Source organism: Thermobia domestica, chromosome 9, assembly GCF_964235325.1.
Source record: "Thermobia domestica chromosome 9, izTheDome1.hap1.1, whole genome shotgun sequence".
Classification (NCBI taxonomy): Eukaryota; Metazoa; Arthropoda; class Insecta; order Zygentoma; family Lepismatidae; genus Thermobia; species Thermobia domestica.
This window is the reverse complement of record NC_137462.1, coordinates 15140857-15164518: the sequence shown is the minus strand read 5'-3', so window position 1 is coordinate 15164518 and position 23662 is coordinate 15140857. Positions and strand designations below refer to the sequence as shown.

General features: G+C 35.5%; 1 protein-coding gene across 2 annotated transcripts in view; it reads right to left on the bottom strand.

Moving 5' to 3' along the window:
• LOC145694439 (chymotrypsin inhibitor Ani s 6-like) overlaps positions 1-16996 on the bottom strand; it is a 39002-nt gene extending 22006 nt beyond the window's left edge. Inside the window, exon 1 of one of the 2 annotated variants that reach the window (XM_081770663.1) lies at positions 16840-16996. Coding sequence is in view for 1 of the 2 variants with exons in the window: in XM_081770664.1 (XP_081626790.1) it covers positions 16840-16948 (109 nt within the window). In the remaining variant the exon portion in view is untranslated. The remainder of the gene's footprint in view (positions 1-16839) is intronic. The other variant, XM_081770664.1, reaches the window with a different exon arrangement.
• Between the last annotated feature and the right edge of the window lie 6666 nt (positions 16997-23662).

Here is a 23662-nt window from a genome sequence, read left to right as displayed (position 1 = left end):
GCAGGTGAGAACTGACCTTGAAGAAAATTTTCGTCACATAGAACTAAAGCAAGAAAAAATAATTTTTTCCCACGTCGGACGTTGTTAATAGTTATAAAAAGAAATAACCAAACCTCAAAAGTGCCAAATATTCATTAAGATGCATATACAAATCCCCCGTTCGATCTAGCTAGTGGTTAACGTGTAAGACTTCGGTACGCGTGGTCCGGGCTTAATTCCCAATGTGAGTGCATTTTGGCGTTCACCCAGTGTCGTGACCATAGTGCTCTCAAACGGATCGGGTTGACCCGACCCGACGCGTGACCCGACCCGACCCGACTCGGATCGGGTGAGCTCGGGTCGGGTTACGGGTCTGGTCGGGTCGGGTTGTCGGGTCGGATCAGCTCGGGTCGGGTTGTCGGGTCAGGTCAATCAGGTCGGATCACGGTTCGGGTCAGTCGGGTCTGGTCAGTCAATTCGGGTCACGGTTCGGGTCGGGTCGGTCTTCAACCCGACCCGACCCGACCCGTTGAGAGCACTACTCTAAAGACACCAAATGTTACATTATAAATTATTACCATTCTGTGTTGTTCGTTAACGGAGGCATTCACTTTGGTCAATATGACTTTATGTCCGAAAATTTGATAGGTGGTAATATTTTCCTGAGATATTTATACCGCCTGTCGGTTATTTGTTTACTTCAAATATAGTATCAAATGTTATATTATAAATTGATGCTACTCCGTGTTATTTCTTAACAGACGCAATCATTCTGGTCAAGATTGCTTTATGTCCGAAAATTTGGCTTCATGACCAAAAACTTGATAGTCGGTAATGTTTTCCTAGGAAATAATTGCTTTTCCAGTTTTGCACGTGAATTTCTGTCTGACGAGGGTGTCTTAAGAAAAAAATGAAATGAAATCTATTAGTTTTACGTCCTACGGCTATGCCGGTTAGGATAAAGGAGACAGTGATTATGAGAAATGAATGAAATGGTGGAACGAAGATAGTGGGATTAAACGGTAGAACCCCGAGAATGCCCACAAGTACGGTGTTTGTCCACCATAAACTCCACACGGCGCGAGCTGGGATCGAACCAGTGATCCCAAGCACCAGAGGTGAACACTCTACCACTGAGCCACCGCGCCCCCCAGGTGTCTTAAGATGGTTGCAGTGTCAAAGTGGTAATTTCTATTAATTGTTTTCTTATTATATCAATGAAATTTGTATAAGTTGCTCTTCAAGAGGAACAATTCAAATCTTACATATTAGCGGCCTAGTATAAAAGGAGGAAGAAACTTTCCTCCGAAACACTGCACTGTTAAAAAATATTTCATAGTTTCGTTCGTGAAAGCAGCTCTTGACTTGTTCTACTAGCAGTCGAGATTTAAGGATTTAGTAGCGTCGAAAGGAAAATATTGATTTTGAAACTCGATTTTACTCTTTTGACAGTGTGGAACACGTAGGAAGAAAAAATATATAGAGAATAAACAATCTTTTGAAACAAAGGTAAGTAAATCTAACTTTAAATTTTGTTATTTGCAACTGAGAAAGCAGACTTTGATTCCAAAATATAACCTAGTTTGCAGTGTAAAATATTAGATATTAGTTGCCTTATAATCTTGATAACTACTATTACACAGTTTATAACATAAATGATTGTAAACATAAAACACATCTTTCAATTAAAAACAACGTTGTTGCAATTTATTCCTCTCTCTGTCCCTATATACACATGGTAGACAATTTATCGTGATCATCCGCTATAACGGGTTTAGACAGAAATTCACAAGTGTTGCCAACCAAATATAAATTTATATTTTTTCAAATGGCACTACGTCAGTTTATTACACATTTCTAACCATGTTAAATGTAAACTTAAAATACTACTTTTATTAATCAGTGTTACAAGCTAAAGATATTATGGTATCACAAACATCCGAAGTTTGGAAGCCTCTAACGCGGATACAGCACAACAGAGATGCACAGGATAATATAATTCGAAAGAACTTTAGCGCTGAATATCATGGTCATGGTATGACGTTTTTCGAATGAATAGAAACGAAGTTACAGGGGTTGAAAATTTGAATTTTTTGAAAGTCTTTATTTACAAAAATCTTAGGTAAATATTATATCTTGTTACATGTGGGGTTTGCAAGAAACGTTCAAATTATTTTACCGTTTACAACACTTCGATTTCTCTAACCGTACCGGAGATATAATAAACATTGATAAAGTTGTCAACACTGTTGAAAATGGCGTAGCTAGCTAGTGCGAGCTAGCCACCAGAACAACGTACAAGGCTTGTAAACAGAAGATTCTCAAGTCGTATGTACAACCGCTGAACTTAGAAACTTAAAGCTTGGTCAGTACATGGGATCTGAGACGTGATATATCACAGAGAATCGATTTTTGGAATTTCAAAGCGGAAGCGAAGAATACGTATGAAAATTATCTTATAAAAACGTGTACATTTTCGGGCTCTATTAAACCCCAGTCATCAAATTTGGTATTTCAACATCTCCTTTAAAATAAAAATAAGTTTTAGCTTTCTTTATATATTACCTCCCTATGAACTTTCGAAAATAAAACCATCCTTCATCGTCTCCAAAGTGAGTGCGTCTGTTAAGACATAAATCGGTATAACATCAATTTATAATGTAAAAATTTGACCTTATCCTTGAAGTAGCACAGACCCAATACAAGAGTATAAGCACCCCTATAAAATTTCTGATATAAAGACATCATACCGACAATCAGTACGTCTGTTAAGAGATAACGGTATAATATCAATTCATAAAATCATATCTTGGCTAAAGTGAATGTGTCTATTAAGAGATACTACAGAGTGGTATCAATTTGTAATATAACATTTGAGTTTGTCTTTGAAGTAATCAATAGCCGACAGGGAGGTAATAATTTCCTAGGAAGTTTTTACCCCCCTACCAAATCTTCGAATTTAAAGCCATCTTGGCTAATGTGACTGTGTCTGTTAAGAGATACTACAGAGTGGTATCAATTTGTAATATAACATTTGAGTTTGTCTTTCAAGTAATCAATAGCCGACAGGGAGGTAATAATTTCCTAGGAAATTTTTACCCCCCTACCAAATCTTCGAATTTAAAGCCATCTTGGCTAATGTGACTGTGTCTGTTAAGAGATACTACAGAGTGGTATCAATTTGTAATATAACATTTGAGTTTGCCTTTGAAGTAATCAATAGCCGACAGGGAGGTAATAATTTCCTAGGAAATTTTTACCCCCCTACCAAATCTTCGCATTTAAAGCCATCTTGGCTAAAGTGACTGTGTTTGTGAAGAGATACTAGAGAGTGGTATCAATTTGTAATATAACATTTGAGTTTGTCTTTGAAGTAATCAATAGCCGACAGGGAGGTAATAATTTCCTAGGAAATTTTTACCCCCCTACCAAATCTTCGGATTTAAAGCCATCTTGGCTAATGTGACTGTGTCTGTTAAGAGATACTACAGGGTGGTATCAATTTGTAATATAACATTTGAGTTTGTCTTTGAAGTAATCAATAGCCGACAGGGAGGTAATAATTTCCTAGGAAATTTTTACCCCCCTACCAAATCTTCGGATTTAAAGCCATCTTGGCTAAAGTGACTGTGTTTGTTAAGAGATACTACAGAGTGGTATCAATTTGTAATATAACATTTGAGTTTGCCTTTGAAGTAATCAATAGCCGACAGGGAGGTAATAATTACCTAGGAAATTTTTACCCCCCTACCAAATCTTCGGATATAAAGCCATCTTGGCTAAAGTGACTGTGTTTGTTAAGAGATACTAGAGAGTGGTATCAATTTGTAATATAACATTTGAGTTTGTCTTTGAAGTAATCAATAGCCGACAGGGAGGTAATAATTTCCTAGGAAATTTTTACCCCCCTACCAAATCTTCGGATATAAAGCCATCTTGGCTAAAGTAACTGTGTTTGTGAAGAGATACTAGAGAGTGGTATCAATTTGTAATATAACATTTGACTTTGTCTTTGAAGTAATCAATAGCCGACAGGGAGGTAATAATTTCCTAGGAAATTTTTACCCCCCTACCAAATCTTCGGATTTAAAGCCATCTTGGCTAATGTGACTGTGTCTGTTAAGAGATACTACAGGGTGGTATCAATTTGTAATATAACATTTGAGTTTGTCTTTGAAGTAATCAATAGCCGACAGGGAGGTAATAATTTCCTAGGAAATTTTTACCCCCCTACCAAATCTTCGGATTTAAAGCCATCTTGGCTAAAGTGACTGTGTTTGTTAAGAGATACTACAGAGTTGTATCAATTTGTAATATAACATTTGAGTTTGTCTTTGAAGTAATCAATAGCCGACAGGGAGGTAATAATTACCTAGGAAATTTTTACCCCCCTACCAAATCTTCGAATTTAAAGCCATCTTGGCTAATGTGACTGTGTCTGTTAAGAGATACTACAGAGTGGTATCAATTTGTAATATAACATTTGAGTTTGTCTTTGAAGTAATCAATAGCCGACAGGGAGGTAATAATTTCCTAGGAAATTTTTACCCCCCTACCAAATCTTCGCATTTAAAGCCATCTTGGCTAAAGTGACTGTGTTTGTGAAGAGATACTAGAGAGTGGTATCAATTTGTAATATAACATTTGAGTTTGTCTTTGAAGTAATCAATAGCCGACAGGGAGGTAATAATTTCCTAGGAAATTTTTACCCCCTTACCAAATCTTCGGATTTAAAGCCATCTTGGCTAAAGTGACTGTGTTTGTTAAGAGATACTACAGAGTGGTATCAATTTGTAATATAACATTTGAGTTTGTCTTTGAAATAATCAATAGCCGACAGGGAGGTAATAATTACCTAGGAAATTTTTACCCCCCTACCAAATCTTCGGATATAAAGCCATCTTGGCTAAAGTGACTGTGTTTGTTAAGAGATACTAGAGAGTGGTATCAATTTGTAATATAACATTTGAGTTTGTCTTTCAAGTAATCAATAGCCGACAGGGAGGTAATAATTTCCTAGGAAATTTTTACCCCCCTACCAAATCTTCGGATATAAAGCCATCTTGGCTAAAGTAACTGTGTTTGTGAAGAGATACTAGAGAGTGGTATCAATTTGTAATATAACATTTGAGTTTGTCTTTGAAGTAATCAATAGCCGACAGGGAGGTAATAATTTCCTAGGAAATTTTTACCCCCCTACCAAATCTTCGGATTTAAAGCCATCTTGGCTAATGTGACTGTGTCTGTTAAGAGATACTACAGGGTGGTATCAATTTGTAATATAACATTTGAGTTTGTCTTTGAAGTAATCAATAGCCGACAGGGAGGTAATAATTTCCTAGGAAATTTTTACCCCCCTACCAAATCTTCGGATTTAAAGCCATCTTGGCTAAAGTGACTGTGTTTGTTAAGAGATACTACAGAGTGGTATCAATTTGTAATATAACATTTGAGTTTGTCTTTGAAGTAATCAATAGCCGACAGGGAGGTAATAATTACCTAGGAAATTTTTACCCCCCTGCCAAATCTTCGGATATAAAGCCATCTTGGCTAAAGTTTCTGTGTTTGTTAAGAGATACTAGAGAGTGGTATCAATTTGTAATATAACATTTGAGTTTGTCTTTGAAGTAATCAATAGCCGACAGGGAAGTAATAATTTAGTAGGAAATTTTTACCCCCCTACCAAATCTTCGGATTTAAAGCCATTTTGGCTAAAGTGACTATGTTTGTTAAGAGATACTACAGAGTGGTATCAATTTGTAATGTAACATTTCAGTTTGTCTTTGAAGTAATCAATAGCCGACAGGGAGGTAATAATTTCCTAGGAAATTTTTACCCCCCTACCAAATCTTCGGATTTAAAGCCATTTTCGCTAAAGTGACTATGTTTGTTAAGAGATACTACAGAGTGGTATCAATTTGTAATATAACATTTCAGTTTGTCTTTGAAGTAATCAATAGCCGACAGGGAGGTAATAATTTCCTAGGAAATTTTTACCCCCCTACCAAATCTTCGGATTTAAAGCCATCTTGGCTAATGTGACTGTGTCTGTTAAGAGATACTACAGGGTGGTATCAATTTATAATATAACATTTAGGTTTGTTTTTGAAGTAACCAATAGCCCACAGGGAGGTAATAATTTCCTAGGAAATTTTTACCCCCCTACCAAATCTTCGGATTTAAAGCCATCTTGGCCAAAGTGGCTGTGTCTGTTAAGAGATACTACAGAGTGGTATCAATTTATGATGTAACATTTGAGTTTGTCTTTCAAGAAACCAATAACCGACAGGGAGGTAATAATTTCCTAGGGAATTTTTACCCCCCTACCAAATCTTCGGATTTAAAGCCATTTTGGCTAAAGTGACTATGTTTGTTAAGAGATACTACAGAGTGGTATCAATTTGTAATATAACATTTGAGTTTGTCTTTGAAGTAATCAATAGCCGACAGGGAGGTAATAATTTCCTAGGAAATTTTTACCCCCCTGCCAAATCTTCGGATTTAAAGCCATCTTGGCTAATTTGACTGTGTCTGTTAAGAGATACTACAGGGTGGTATCAATTTATAATATAGCATTTGAGTTTGTCTTTGAAGTAACCAATAACCGACAGGGAGGTAATAATTTCCTAGGAAATTTTTACCCCCCTACCAAATCTTCGGATTTAAAGCCATCATGGCCAAAGTGACTGTGTCTGTTAAGAGATACTACAGAGTGGTATCAATTTATGATATAACATTTGAGTTTGTCTTTGAAGTAATCAATAGCCGACAGGGAGGTAATAATTTCCTAGGAAATTTTTACCCCCCTACCAAATCTTCGGATTTAAAGCCATCTTGGCCAAAGTGACTGTGTCTGTTAGGAGATACTACAGAGTGGTATCAATTTATAATATAACATTTGAGTTTGTCTTTGAAGTAACCAATAACCGACAGGGAGGTAATAATTTCCTAGGAAATTTTTACCCCCCTACCAAATCTTCGGATTTAAAGCCATCTTGGCTAAAGTGACTGTGTCTGTTAAGAGATACTACAGAGTGGTATCAATTTGTAATATAACATTTGAGTTTGTCTTTGAAGTAATCAATAGCCGACAGGGAGGTAATAATTTCCTAGGAAATTTTTACCCCCCTACCAAATCTTCGGATATAAAGCCATCTTGGCTAAAGTGACTGTGTTTGTTAAGAGATACTAGAGAGTGGTATCAATTTGTAATATAACATTTGAGTTTGTCTTTGAAGTAATCAATAGCCGACAGGGAGGTAATAATTTCGTAGGAAATTTTTACCCCCCTACCAAATCTTCGGATTTAAAGCCATCTTGGCTAAAGTGACTGTGTTTGTTAAGAGATACTACAGAGTGGTATCAATTTGTAATATAACATTTGAGTTTGTCTTTGAAGTAATCAATAGCCGACAGGGAGGTAATAATTTCCTAGGAAATTTTTACCCCCCTACCAAATCTTCGGACTTAAAGCCATCTTGGCCAAAGTGACTGTGTCTGTTAGGAGATACTACAGAGTGGTATCAATTTATAATGTAACATTTGAGTTTGTCTTTGAAGTAACCAATAACCAACAGGGAGGTAATAATTTCCTAGGAAATTTTTACCCCCCTACCAAATCTTCGGATTTAAAGCCATCTTGACCAAAGTGAGTGCATACACTGAGAGATCACATTCATATATATGAATTTTTAATGTGACTTTTGACTTTTCCTTTGAAGTTACCAGAAACCGACAAGGGGGTAAAGATTTCCAGGGGGTAAAATTTTCCAGGGGGTAAAAGTTTCCAGGGGTAAAAAATCCCTGTGACACCGGTTAGGCTAAAGGAGACGGTGATGATGAGAGATGAGTGAAATGGTGGAATGAAGAAGGTGGGAGGAAACGGAAGAACCCCGAGAAAACCCACGAGCACGGTGTTTGTCCACCATAAAGTCCACACGGCGCGAGCTGCGATCGAACCAGGGACCCCAGGCACCAGAGGTGGACGCTCTACCACTGAGCCACCGCGCTGCCCGCTTTTGAGATACAGACATCTTATAAAAAATGATTATCCAATTCTTTTATATTTGCGCGACTATTCCTTCCCTTTGGAGCAAAACATTGGGTAATGTTAAAGACATCTTGAATTATTTTGAATGAAACGTATAAATACGCACTTTCATGTCCCTACCTTAAGGAAATATCAACCACCTTTTTCCTTCCGCTTTTTTGTAAGAGACATACCAGAAACGAAAAAAAAAAATCTGAAACATATCTTTAATTATTTTAACTTCAAATTTTAAATATTCCATTTCATGTATTTAATCCTAGAAATGTTTACACATGATCACCTTCCTTTAACAATTACAATCATCATCCTTTCTTTTTCTTTATTTTTTCCTTAATAGGGAAATAACAGAAACATTAAAACATGTCTTTGATTATTTTAAATAAAATATCTAATTTTACATTCCACATTTCCAAACTTAAAGAATTTCGAGATATGGTCATCCTTTAATAACAAGTGTGGCCCCATATTTTAACTTTTCACATTTTTCTGCCCTTATAAAGAAAATATAAAAAAGCGGGGTAAAACACGCATAGTCCATATATCAAATTGTAGTTCCCTTCTCTTTAAAGATTCGGAGATACGGATATTTTTTCTATACAAATTGCCACCTCTATTTCCCCTCTTTTCTACCTAATTCAAAAAATAAAAAAAAAAATATTTCTTAGTAGTACCTCACGCCACAAACGATATCCACTTTCCAATCTCAAATTTCTAGCTTTAGTGGTTTTCCTTGACTATGAAGAGTCAGTCGGTCACAAACTCACCCAATCGAAACTTCGTTTGTTATATGTATAACGGATATTTAAAATCCCCAAAGGGTATTTAAAAACGGTCAAACAACATTTCTAAACCAAATCATTTTGTGCTTTCTATGCGGTTCATGGCCTAAGGATAATTGAAAACCTATTTTTCCCATCCAATGTGGTACGGCCTCCACTTGGGGGATGGGCTTTCCACTAACAATGTCACAACTGTTGAATAACTTGGAAGTCGTTTTTTGCCACAAAACCGAAACAATCATGCACATTGAAAAGTGCAGTCGATTTAATGTGCAACCCATGCCAAAGCTACTGTATTTCGATTCAAAATGTCACTTGTAGCCGAATCCACTTTCGTTATGACGATTAGAGCGATATCTTTTGATACACTTTGGAACGGTTTCTTTATGACATACCATTTCTCCCTTCTTCAAGTATATTCAGTTCCAATTTGGTCATTCTGACCAGTAATTGTTATTATTATTATTATTATTATTATTTTACATTTTGAAACTGGGTCTTTAATTGTAATCACCTTCTATATCAGTTGTATATATATGCTTACGATCAGCATGTTAGAACCCTATATTTCCCAATTCTGTTTAAGTTCATAATCTGAAACTAATGTCACTTAATATTCGAAAACAGTTCTGCAACATCTGTTCCTTTCTTTTGGTGTATAATTTCAGTTTTCGAGTTCAAAAATGCCAATAAGTGGTAACTTACCCAACTCAGGAAGATTAAAGAAATTATCTGTTGAAGGAGATCCAAAAACAATACAGCAACGACAAAGGATCCAAATGCTTAAAAATGTTATGCTAGTAGTCGAAGACATTTTGGGTAACTGTTAGTTTCATCTTCAATTAATGGCTATTTATTTTCATCAACGAGAAGCAATTGCTGTGTAGGATGACAGGGGAAATGGAAAATCAATTGTTTGCTTCTTATCTTTGTTAGGAACGACAGCAATTTACTAACTGCATCTAAATATACTCTTATTTAAGTTCCATAATGATATTGACCATTATCGAAAACGAGGTGACTTAGAATGAATCTTGTTGATTATAAAATGTAAACAGTTTTTCCGTGTATCCCGAAACTGTTTGAAAGGAAAGGTATTTTAATGTTCAGTGCTAAAAACATAAATAAGGCAATAACGAAAATCATTTGTTTTCTGCAGGAAATAGATTTATCTTTCAATGATACCAGTTACTAAAAATCTCCTTGCTAATCAAGTGGCTAGAACATATGCGTTGACTACACTTTGTTCTTGGTTTCATTCCCGTTGTGAGATCATCCAACTCCATTTTAATCTATAAACATAATCGTAAACATTCGAACTGCTGACAAAAGACGTGAGAAATTTCCTAAAAGACATTTTAAAATTCTTATAAATGTACTGGAATATTAAACATGGTTCATTTCGAAAGCAGAATAACATTGAAGAAAATTGAAACTCATGTTTTATAGGATTTTCCTGCTTTGCACTGGGGTCCATTTAGTTCTGGTGCGACATCTTCAAATTTGAATTTTAATAAGCTCAGAACTTTGTTCACAGAAGAAAAATTTGTACCATTCAAATTAACAAAGGAAGGCTATGTCAAAATTTGGACCACTTCGATCCCTTGAAGTGCAACATCCTCAAATCCGAATTTTAACTATCTCAGATTTTTTCCAATTTTTGTCCATTTTTGTCCTCCCAAGAAGAAGTTCGTACAGTTGAAATAAACGAGGCACGGCCATTTTAAAATTTGGCCACTTCAATCTCTTGTAGTGCGAGATCTTCAAATTCGAATTTTAACTAGCTCAGAATTTTGTTCAATATTTTTACATTTTTGTACTACCAAGAAAACAATTTGTAACATTCAAGTAAACGAGGGAAGGTCATTCCGAAGTTTGGATACATTGATAATCTGTAGCTCGACATCTTGAGATTCGAATTTTAAGAAACATAAATTTTTGTCCAATTTTTGTACATTTTTGTCCAACGAAGGAAAAATTTGTACCATTTAAATAAACGAGGAAGGTCCATTTCAAACTTTTGGCCACTTCGATCACCTGTTGTGTGACATCTTCAAATTCTAATTCTAACTATAAAAAATAAAGATATGCAATAGAAATCGTCATAACTATTTCAAATTTATATACGAAGATTACAGGAGGAAAGTATGTAAGTCAGTTTTTCTAAAAAAAATAATTTTACACTATTGTCCTGTTTTCCACTGACTTGCCTACTTCTTCCATGTAGGCCAAATGTTTAGCACTGAATTTCTTAGTGGCTAAATTTCTTCTTACTGGGGGATTTAGTCCATGCATACTACACGTTTCAGGCTACATTATTCTGCTGTTAACTCATTTTGGCCATTTCTTCACTTACCTCCTTTTCCCCCTGTAGTCTTTATATTATATCATCAAATGCACGCTATTAAAAGATTATTCAGAAAAAATATAAATATAGATATTCTCAGTGTACAATCACTGGTGATTTCAAAGGATTTCGCTGGAGAAAATTTGATTAAGGCAAGTACTGCATAAAACTTAGGATCCAAGTTGAACAGAATTAGAGATATAACTCCAGTGGAATATATTATATTCTCTCACCAAGGGTTCTCTCTCTAAATCGTCACTACAGGTATATTAGAGATCTCTTTTATTATCTGCTATGGTAATTGTTTGTTCTAAAATAGCAACTATGTAGTAGTGGTGACAACGTATAGAACGGTCAGCTCTAGTTTGCTTTCTGACATCGTAAGCTTCCGATAGAGAACATCGTGTGCGTGGGTTTTCTAGAAGTTGTTCCATTCCACCGATTATTTCATGATCTTTTAAATCCATTCATTTTCATTCATCCCCCGTTTCCCTCAGCTTAATGCCAAAAAAACAAGGATGTGATAAAATAGAGGATCTGTCCATACAACAAAATCGTGAAGCCATACGTCACAGCGTCGCCACACCTACTCTGCCCACTCCAAGCCACTAAGATCCCAATGTTTCGAGCCAACAATCATGGAAACGAAGTATCCAATCAGACGTGCCGGCTCAGACGATGCTCGGTTGTTTTTTGGCTTCATTGAGTTCATATGACGAAGATACCTATCGGCAGATCCTCTATTTTATAACATCTTTGGCCCCAAATGTCGGGCGTTAAAGCATTTTATTACATTTTCATTATCTTGTAGTGACACTGAGCATTCTTATTTATTTGTTTCCCTTATATGCTCCACATCATACTTTGTGATGTGTTAATTACGGTTTGAGATAACCATGGGAAAAGAATCTTTCTTAATGGAGTTTTGTTTGTTACTTATGATATCCAAAAGTTAACACCTCATAAAATGTTGAGCCATCTGTGCAGTTTCAAGGTGCCTAATCCAATGACATTACGAAGTTTAAACGTGTAATTCTGTCTCTGAGAGTTAGAAATACAGATAACAATTGACAAAAGATCTGTAAACATTATGTTTAAGTTATATTTTCTCAAGTGTGCTTAAGAATCTGAATATCTTGGAAAGAACAAAGAATGAAACACGGAAACTTAAAGGCGTTTGTAGAATCGGATGTAATGGAGACAAAGATGATAAATCATTTCCATAGAATTTTTTAACATTACACTCTACAACACGTTTTACTATATTTTCATGCAAAAGTTTCTATTTTGTGTTTTCTATGTTAATAAAGACGAGATTAATATTCAGCATAGTATACCATGTTCCAGAGGGCACACATAGTATGTGAAGAGCCACATATCATTTTCGCACGGTACACAGCCACATAACATTTTCGCACGGTACACAGCCACATATCATTTCATTTCATTTATTACTTTATTATAGACGTACTATTTTCTTCTCCTCCGGGGGCGCGGGTGTCATTCTCAGAGCTCCGGAGATCAGCGCTCCCCAGAAACCTCTCTGGAAAACAATGCTTTCTTCCACTGTGATTGCAGCAGGGGTAGAGTTTCAATAATTTTTCTTTTTAAATTGCAATTCATGATTTGAAGGCATTCTGTGAATATATATTTAGCCGTACTGATTTCTTCGTCAAAATCTCCGCTCTATACACTTTCTCACTTCTTGATCTCATGTGGATGAATAACACTCGTTAACTTATTTATCAAAACTTTTTTCTCTTTCTAGTAGAGATGCGTAGAAAGGAGACAGTTTAGTCGAAGTGAGTAATATGCCTTCTATATGCCATAGCGTGATTTCTGTGCTTGGTTTTCGTGTGACTAAGTTCGTTGTGTACGTTGAAGGGCACTTCTGTAGAAACTTAAGTGCATTTGAGGAGTCTAGTATCAAGAGCCCTCAAATCCAATTTTTACCGAAATTGAGTTATATATGGGTTGTTATATGTTTGATCTAAGGAATTCAATGGAAACAGAATTTTGCTTAAAAGCTTAATATTTTATACTAAAAATGTAGTTCAAAACTGGGACTTTGTACGCGTGTATATGGAGCATCACTGATGTTTTGTGAGATTACCCTAAACTAAGCAAAATGGATGTGACGGATTTTGATACTTGGCGGTTCATTTCAAATATGTTAGAAAAACACATTTAGAGTTGATCAACCAGTTTGTGTAATCTCTGTTTACATAGGCCTTATTAAAAGCAAAATAATAGTAATGCTAATACTAATACTAATACTAATACTAATACTGCTGCTGCTACTACTACTACTACTACTACTACTACTACTGCTACTACTACTACTACTACTACTACTACTAATAATAATAATAATAATAATAATAATAATAATAATAATAATAATAATAATTGAATTTGGGAATGCCGTTTTGACTATCCCTATATGTATATATACGGTGTCTCAAAGTCCCCTGACATAAACTCTGTTATTATCAGAGTTATAACAAAATGTAAGAGAAGAAACTATCTCTAAATGAGATGAGTTCAATCTAAAGTGAAGGAATTTTTAAGTTGGAACGATCCATTTTGACTGTACACTCTTTATTCAACGAATGTTAGATGAAAATGCAACGTTGCCGTTGACTTCGACCCACAACATAAGTGATTGAAATTACTGTTTCAAATGGGGGTTGGCCATCGACAAGTTAGCGTAAAAGACAGTAACTTCATTCACTTACGTTATTTACTATTCAGAAAAAAAAATGAAATCTTTGAGTTTTACGTCCCACGGTTATGCTAGTTAGGCTAAAGGAGACGGTGATGATGAGTAATGAATGAAATGGTGGAATGAAGAAAGTGAGAGGAAACGGGAGAACCCCGAGAAAACCCACGCACACTGTGTTTGTCCACCACAAAGTTCACTTGGCGGGGCTGGGATCGAACCCGGGACCGCCAGCACCAGAGGTTAGCGCTCTACCACTGAGCCACCGCGGCCCCGCACTATTCAGAAAAGTGGCAACGCTACATTTTCATTTAACATTTGGCGCATAAATAGTGTACAGCCCAAACGGCTTGTTCCAATTTAAAAATTCCTTCACTTTAAATTGAAAACATTACATTTAGAGACAGTTTCTCCACTTACATTTTGTTGTAACTCTGATAATAAGAATCTTACCCTATGTCAAGGGACTTTTGAGACACACGGTGTATATATACATGATGTATTATGGAAATGACTTTAATATTTTTCAAAAGTATTCACCTTTAATTTGGATACATTTTTCCATGAGTTCTCACCAATTTTGAAAGCTCTTTTTTTCTTTAATGTATGTGTTGAGTACGGACAATTAGTCATTAATTTTACCTTTTTACTAGAAAAAAGTCCATGTTTTGTGTGCTGAGAGAGAACTATCATTGGTTCACGCAATGCATTGATAGATTCTAGGAAACAAATTGTTGTATAATAGCTAGTGAGTGTTTATAGAACCCCGATTTTATAAAATTTTCTTTCACGTATGTCCGAAGAAGCAAGGAATGAGGTTTTGGTATTAAACTGCTTTTTACACATTTAAAAAAATCATTGCACATTGCATGGTCATTTCTTACACAAAATTATTACTTCTATTATTATTATTATTATTATTATTATTATTATTATTATTATTATTATTATTATTATTATTATTATTATTATTATTATATACAATGCCAATACAACCAACAATAGCAAACTTTCTTATCTACTGTTATTATCATTAAATAAGTGTGAAAAATTATACTAGGTTCTCGTATTTATACTTGGATATTACAACGGTTTTTTGAATATGATGCATACATTAAACATTATTTCTTGGATGGCAATGTTAACGCAAGCATTTTTTTTTTGTCCGTTAAGGTGAGCGTTACAAATCGAGCACAGACTCAAGGGCACCGATTTCTCTGTAAATTGGGGGGTGGGGTCATTCAGATGAAGAAGGCATATATATGAGGATTTTAAAACAAATTCCATTTAAATTATGCCAAATATTGTATGTTCATAAATACAATGCAGGGGCCCGCATGAGCTTTGGTGTGGGCCAAGGCCACCTTGGCCCCCCAGGATCGTCGCCCTTGAACAGACTTTTTGCTTATTTAAATCTTTCGTCAAAATTTGATGAATCATCTTTTTGGTCGTATTTAATTCCTCCGCCATCCATTCCACACACTTGTTAAACCAACTAAATGCGAGTTTTTTTTCGCTCTACCTGCCTTTGTATTGTCCTTCAAGGACTCACGACGGTTCCGGAATGGCGTATTCCACTCGCCACACGTATACAGGATAACCATTCATCAGCATACACTCGTTTTATCATTCCCAATGTTTGTGTAAAAGTTTTACCTTGCTTGAAACAAAATTTAGTATTGGCTGTTTATTTCATCGTGTTTTTGTGACGAGGTGATACCAGATACCCTCACGTTCCTTGCTTATAACTTGATACTCTGTTAGTCGGTTCTCATGATTGAGGTTTCGTTTTGTCGACCAGATATCCAGTTTTCCGATGATCTGTTGCTTCAATCATCTGTAAAGAGGAGCTAGTGGTAATGTGTAAAGGAAAAAGTTTCATTCTTTTCTGAAATACTATGTACACCTTGTACTTCAATCTCTTTTGATGTCACTCTATCAATAATCCAGTGAATAGCTTGTGCTCACTTGAATGGCTGTTGATCAACAACTAACCATCATAACGATCGAAAAAAGTGGCAATATGTTATATAAACCTCCTCAACGACGCCAACTTCCCAAAATTTTTGTGGGTGCATATCAATGGTGGAACGTATTATGTTTTCAAGTAGTTACGATACTTTTCAATTGATTCCCTTTTACTTAACATCATTCTGAACAGTTTCATAAAAGACTGTGCTGTGATAAAGTAAAATATGGCTGACTTAATCGCAAGAGAAATGGGTTCAAACCGGAGTTAAGGATAAATTACTGTAATCAATATTCTCAACATTTGTAATAGTAACACTAAGTGTATGCTTTACACTACTTACATTATGGACAATGATTGCAAGAGGCAATGATATTATCAACACGTTGCTAAAAGATATTACCATATAGATACAAATTAAAATGAAACATCTCCATAAAAGCAATTCATTTTAATGGTATTGCAAAAAAAAAAAAACTAAGCAAGGATTTTGTTGTGAACATAGATTACAAAATGTGTTTCATGGTTGCCTTTGCACAAGCTCATTTGAAGCAGACAATTATGTTTCAGAGCTTAGAAATTTTAACTTCCATCTTAATATTTTAATTCCTTATTATCTTTTGATAATGGGAAGTGAGAAATATGAATTTTATTTTGTTTCTTATGAAACTAGAAGTCTTGTAGGTGCCTCGCACCCACATGATTGTTTGTATGAGTGCTGGAGCCCCGCAGCACTCACGTAGTCTTCGCGCATAAACCTGCTACCCTCATCTGATGTGCTTGGTGGCTGAAGCTTGCTCCCTCTATAAGTTAGCGCGCTATTTCAAAACATCAATTTCTATTTGAAAATATTTCTTATTTAGCAAATCTGTTGTAAGTTTATACACAGAAACGGAAGTCACTTATTTCGATAACTGATCTACTACGCCTGTTCCTTTATTTTGTGTTTAATTTCAATTTCAAACCTAAAAATATTAGCAAAGAGACACTTACCTAAAGGATGAACTGGGGATGGAAAATCTGATGGAAAAGAAGATCCAAAAATAATACACCAAGAAGAAAGGATCCCAAGACCTAAAAATATGCGAATAGTCGAAGCCATTTTGGTTGACTGTGAGTTTCGTCTTCAGGAATTGACTATTTATTTGCTGTAAGGAGAAACAATAATCTTGCTAGGATATCACGAGTAATGGAAAATTAATTGTGTCTTCTTATCTTTATCGAAAACGGAACCTATTTAGTCATTGTATCTGTATATCTTCAAGTTCCATAATGGCATTGACTATTATTGGGAACCAAACAACTTAAAATTAATCTTCGTGATTAAAAGATATATACAATTCGTTTCGTGAATCACTGGAACTATTTCAAAACAAACCTATTATAAACGTTTATTATTATTATTATTAAGAATTCTGCCTTTCGGCACATCCTGAAACTAATAAGTATTTTTTTTACTATATTAGATTTAAGATTGGAAATGTTTCTTCAGCTTGAACATCTAACCCCGAATTTTCCTTCTGTTTCTCAAATCATCGAACAGCTGTGTTCCTCTCCTTCCTATTCACCGCTTTCCTTCCATTTTTCCTTCTATGGCTGTAACAAGAAGACAATTTCTTCACAAGATGTGTTCAATACAACTAGCCTTCCTACCAAAGATGGTGGATAGAAGTGACCTCTTCTCTCCTATCCATTTTAAAACATCTTCGTTGGTTGCTCTCTCTGTCCATTTTACCTTCTTCATCCTCCTCCTACACCACATTCCGAAGCTTTCTAAATATTTCTTCTCGACCTTCCGTAATGTTCAAGTCTTTCAACCATACAGTCTAATGCTCCAGATATAGCACTTGACCAACTTCTTCCTAAGTCCAATATTATGGATGTTAGTTAACCCTTGTATGCATATTCAGGGCACCTCAGGCAGGCATGTAGCCAGGAAATTCGTGAAAGGGGGTGGGGTCCGTGACATGAAATTCTGTGGTCATCACAAAAGGGGCTCGATCACTCTAAACTATTTTACTGGAACATATATTGGTTCGTTTAGCCAGGATTTTGTAACGGTGGGGCGGGGGGGAGTGACATGAAATTCTAAAGGCCCAGGAACTCGATCAATCTAAACTACTTTACTATCAAAATATATTGGTTTGTTAGGACAATAAAATGAGGATATGGTTGGCAAGTATTTTAATAAGAAATTATGAAAAAATTTCGAGCGAAATAATAAAAAAAGGTATTCAAAAAGATTCTGCAATATTTACGTCCTTCTCCTGTTTATTCAAATATAACAATTTTCCTTTCGTTATGACCTCAATTATTATAAAAAGTACATACTGAACACTGTCTTGTAAACTATCTTCTAATATAAATAAAAGAAAGAGTTTGTTTGTGTTTGTCTGTCTTTGTGCGGCCTGGGGACCAGACGAGTGGACTAAGAGTTAACAAATTTTGGTCAGGGGTACCATGGCCCAGGCCCCAGATCAAGACGAAGCGTTTTTTTTATTTTGAAACAGTGTGGTCTCAGGGGAGCGTTTACCGGAACCGGCTTGGGAACCAGACATATTGACTGAGTGTTACCAAATTTTAGTCACGAATACCTTGGTCCAGGCTCCAGACCAGAGTTAAAGGTTTTTGTCGAAATTCAAACCAGAGGGGTCTCAGGGGGCGTACACCTGCACATGTAAAAGTAGTAGAAAATGACCGATATGTATTTATTTATTTAACAATCACCAGATACAGCTCAGAGGCCATTTTACGTTGAATATCCAACAACATTAACAATGGAAAGAATTTGGGAAGGTATCGGCCAGGGCCTGTTTAGTAGGTGCCATCCCGGAATTTCCCTGGTAGGTCTGAGGGAAACCCTGGAAAATCTCAGTCAGGATGATAGGCAGCGGGATTCGAAGCCACGACCTCCCGAATACGAAGCCAACGCTCTACCACTTGAGCTATTAGTGTCGAATTCATATTTTTGCGGTCGCTGAAATCAATGGTAAAACTCCAGTCACATTAACTTCCAAATTCACGCTATTCGGCTCCGGACCGGGGGTCACCGGAGGGGGGTGAGATACCAAGACATATAAAAGTAATCCAAAATGACCGTTATTAGTGTCAACTCCGTAGTTTTCGCGGTCGCTGAGATCAATGGTGATACTCACACAGGCGTTGACTTCCAAATACAGCCCCTGTGCGAAGCATTTGTATATTCAACTAGTTTTACAATATATGTGTTCCTTTCTCTGTTGAATCAAATGGCTCTTAGGAATATCCTCTTTTGGATTTTCTTCCTACAATTTTGCTGAGACTCAACGAATAAAGCAATCCCTTAGTATTTTACAAGACCACGATGATTATTTGAAATCGGAACTTCAGAACATTAAGAAAGCATTTAATAATGAAGTGAAAATAGTACGTGGCGTGGTTCTGGCTGTTAAGCACGCCGTACTCCAAATTCAAAACGAGACTTCGAACCTTCTTTGCGATGTGATTACCCATGAAAGACGATTGTGGATTATGCAAAATTATTATGAATCCCGACGTAAGGTTGCCGAGATGCTAACTGATATTCTACAAAATCAACTAACCTATCGTATTTTAAATTCTGTTCAGATACTTTCTCTAGTTAAGAGCCATGCTATTCTAAATGATACTCTTTTCCCACACGATATTGGTCTATTCTATACGGTATCTTCAGTTTTTCTTATAAACTTCAATTTTGATTCCTGGAACATTGATCTAATGTTAAAGACACCTGTAGTTACTCCTGATAAAATTTCCCAGCGTTTTATGATTCACAACCTAGGTATTTTAATGACAAACAAGATTGTCAGGTATTCGTTGCCTAAAGAGGCCTACTTGTCAGATAATCATTTTGTAGAAATTGACAATCAACAGTGTGTTTGGAAGAAATTTTTATACTTTTGCGAAACCTCAGGTTTAAGCGCCAATAATCGATCAAAATGTCTTACGGACATATATTTTAATCAGAATTTAACCTTTTGCAACCTAGAAATTGTTCCTTCTGATGCAAAATTTGTTCATTTATATACGCCAGCTGGCTTACTTTTTTCTTCGTTAGTACCAGGTCATATAACTTCTAGAACTTCCCATAATATTTTACATACTACCCCTATTAAATATGGAATTAACCTGACTCAATTTATAGTATATGACAATTTTGAAACAGTGCTTATTCAAAATATGGTTTTACCCACTCGGAAAACGATAAATATGGAACATGAATATATGAACATTGATTTAAATTTTTCTCTCCCTCATCTAAATTTTTCTGCGTCTATCAAAACCCTTACTGAGTTAGATATGGAATTACAGAAGTTGAAAATTAACCATACTGAGTTTGTTGTTAAGCGATTTAATAACTTACATACTACTTATTTTATTGTGATCCCAATATTAGTCGTAATTTTGAGTTTGGCAACGCTCATTCAGTGTTTCTTAATATGTAATTTGAGACGTCAAGTCCGTTCTGCACAACCCAGGGAATCTTAAGTTTTTTTTCCCCTTTTTTTTTGTATAAGCAGAATCGTTATATGCATTATTTTGTGTCTATGTTTGTTTGGATCTATGACTCATGGTTGTTGGAATCGGAATTTGCTTCTGTTGTTTGGTTCCTGTTTTATCATAGTGTTCCCGGGATGATTTTGTTTTACAGGACCATACAGTGTTGTTTGTGTCGTGACAGATTGATTTGTCAGGTTATTGACGTTTTAGTTTACCTGTCCTTGGTGTCTGAAGTCAAATTCCACCCTATGTTAAATGAGTCAAGTTATTGTTTTTTTTTTCAACACAAAAAGGGAAGAAGGGAGTTTTGTGAAGTTTATTTTCCGTGATGTGTCCATTTTTCGGACAAGAGAAATATTTGAGTTTTGTTGAGTAATTCTCCTTTGTGTTGAAGTGTTGCAATACCCTTTTTTTACGATACCTTATTTGAGTGGGCACGTTTTGCCCAGCTATTTTTGGATAATAGCAGTCTTGAAAGATGCATATTTTACCCTAGAATTTCTGCTTTTGATTTAGCCCTGAAGATTTAGGAGGTACTAGATTTAGCCATTAAGCGATACAAAATATCAGTTTTCATGCTTATTTAGACATTTGTTTTTTTTAGATACTTCTGGCTTTTTGCTAACAGAACTTTCTTTCAACATAATTTTTTGTTTTTATTATTAAGTCGGTTCCAAATGACAGGTTAAACGAGAAACAGAAAATTGTCCTTGAAATAACATGTTTGATACTGCAAGGATGCGATGACGAAAAGTTATGATTAACAATATCCACGCTGTTACACAACGGCACTTATGCTTTCGAAAGCTTGAAATGTCCCTAACTACTAGCAGGAATTCTGAGAATTTCATAACTTTTCTTGAAATTTCAAAATCCCTGACTCTTCCAGAATACATCGCTTACGTCGCCACCATATTGCAAGTAATACAAATCTCCTAATAAGAAAGAGTAAGCAAAAGCTTCCTGTAGTTTTCTTTTTAATTTTTAACGCTGATCCTTCTATTTGTCATTTCATTTTGTTTTATCCGTCCTTAATTTTTTCAATTCTGGTCTCGAAGCTGGGTGCCTGCCTCAGGCCCTGTGGAGTTTTACTTAGAAAGTAATTGCATATCTATTCAATATATAAGCCTTGTACTTAGAGTATTCTTTTATGCATTCATGAGAGGCATTAAAAATATTTATTGCATTATCTGTAACACAGTAATATTTGTAAATTATTCAATGTAGCTTTGGAATATTCAAGATTACTAATAAAACTCCAACTGACCAAAGCAGTATATATATTTTAAAATTATATATTTTTGTTACAGTTTCGGCTATGTAATAGATCCTGATTGTTTCGGATATCCTGAGATAATGTGTCTGAGGAAAGCTATGTTACATAGCCGATACTGTAACACAAATATATAATTTTAAAATATATATATTGCTTTGGTCAGTTGGAGTCTTATTAGTAGTAATATTTGACTAAATTTAGTAACCCCTTAAACGTATATGCAGAGCCTGGGAGAACAAAATAATAATGATGTGCAATTTATTTGACACACTTTTGTAAATAAAATTAGTTCTAAATGAAGATGTTATTCTTATTGTGATTGAAGATGATGTTATTAATAATTTTATTACTTGTTTTGTTATTATGGTGCTTATTTGCAATTAGTCTTATTTGTAGTTGCTTATTTTATGCCCAGCACATGGCGCTGCAATATATATGCAAGCTCTTATCAGTCGTTTGTATATAAGATATTTTATACAACAATCTATCAGCCAATGATAACTTATTTCCTTTGTTCGAACAATAGGAGGCGCGGTGGCTGTGTGGTAGAGCGTTCACCTCCGCTGCTTGGGGTCATTGGTTCGATCAAAGCTCGAGCCGTATGGACTTTGCGGTGGACAAAAACCGTACTCGTAGATTTTCTCGGTGTTCTCCCGTTTCCTCTAACCTTCTTCATTCCATCATTTCATTCATTTCTCATCATCATTGTCTCCTTTAGCCTAACCGGCATGACCATGGAACGTGAAACTCAAAGATTTCATTTCATTTCATTTTCTGTTCGAACAATTACAGCAACAGAGTTGATACAATAAAGTTTTAATATATTTCCCACAGTTGCTTTTATATTGTGACTAGGTGCAATTTGCAATGCCCGGTTGCACTGTTGTGCAATTTGTGTTAGTTCTAAGTTTCAGCAAAAATTTCATCGACGTCAGGTGAAAGACCAACTACAAAGAGAGTGTGTGAAGATGATTTTGCCCATTTTGTAAACGAGTGCCTTGATGATAATGTACTTTCGAACAGTAGTAATGAGAAAACTGAGGATGAAGAATCCAATAATATATTTCACCAAGCAAGTGCAAGCTATGAATATTTGGATACGTCATCACGCTCTGAAAGCACCAGTGGGAATAAAGCTAATAATCATTCATCTATTAGTAATTCCGATACACTTTTTAGTACAAACGATACAATTTAGGAAAAGAAAGTTCTTCCATCATTAACTCCAGCATATAATATAATGAAGTTTTCCGCAGGTATTTCAAAGAGAGTGAAAACATAAGTCCGAAAGATGCGTTTGGCTGTTTTATTTCAAAGTAAATTTCAGACACTATAGAAAACTAGAGGGAAGAAGGGTAGCCACATTGAAACGAAAAGAGTGGGAAAATGTTCAAAGAAATGTTCAAAGCCATTATGTGTGTCAACAGGTTTGAAAACGTAAACCTTCGATTTGACGACAAACGTACAAATCCATCTTGAAAATGATAAAGTGACACGTATTCGTTTTGTGTAGAAAATATTTCTGTGAAACTAGATAAGTTATTGTTTCGTGTGCAGAATTTACTGCAGATCAACAGCTAGTGCCATTTCGAGATAGGTGTGGGTTCATTCAATACACACCTCGGAAACCTTGAAATTACGTAATAAAAATACAAAATAATCGTATATTGATTATGCGGAGCTCAATCATCATATGTCGTTGATGGTCTTGTATACACAGGAAGAAAACCAAAAGAAACCAGTTTTTTTTTAAAAAAAAAACTGGGAATGAATGTAGTAAAAGACCTTTGCTAAACCGTTTCTGGAACTTCACGAAATATTACTATGGATAATTTCTTTCATAGTGTTGATCTGGCTGAGTATATGCTAGAACAATGACTTACGGTTATGGAAACACTAAGGCAAAACGAACGCGACATTTCAATTGAAATAAGAACCTCATCTCATAGAGGAGAAGGTTCATAAATGTTTGCATTCAAGCAAAATGTCACTATGCTCAGCTAAGTGCCAAAGAAAAAGAAG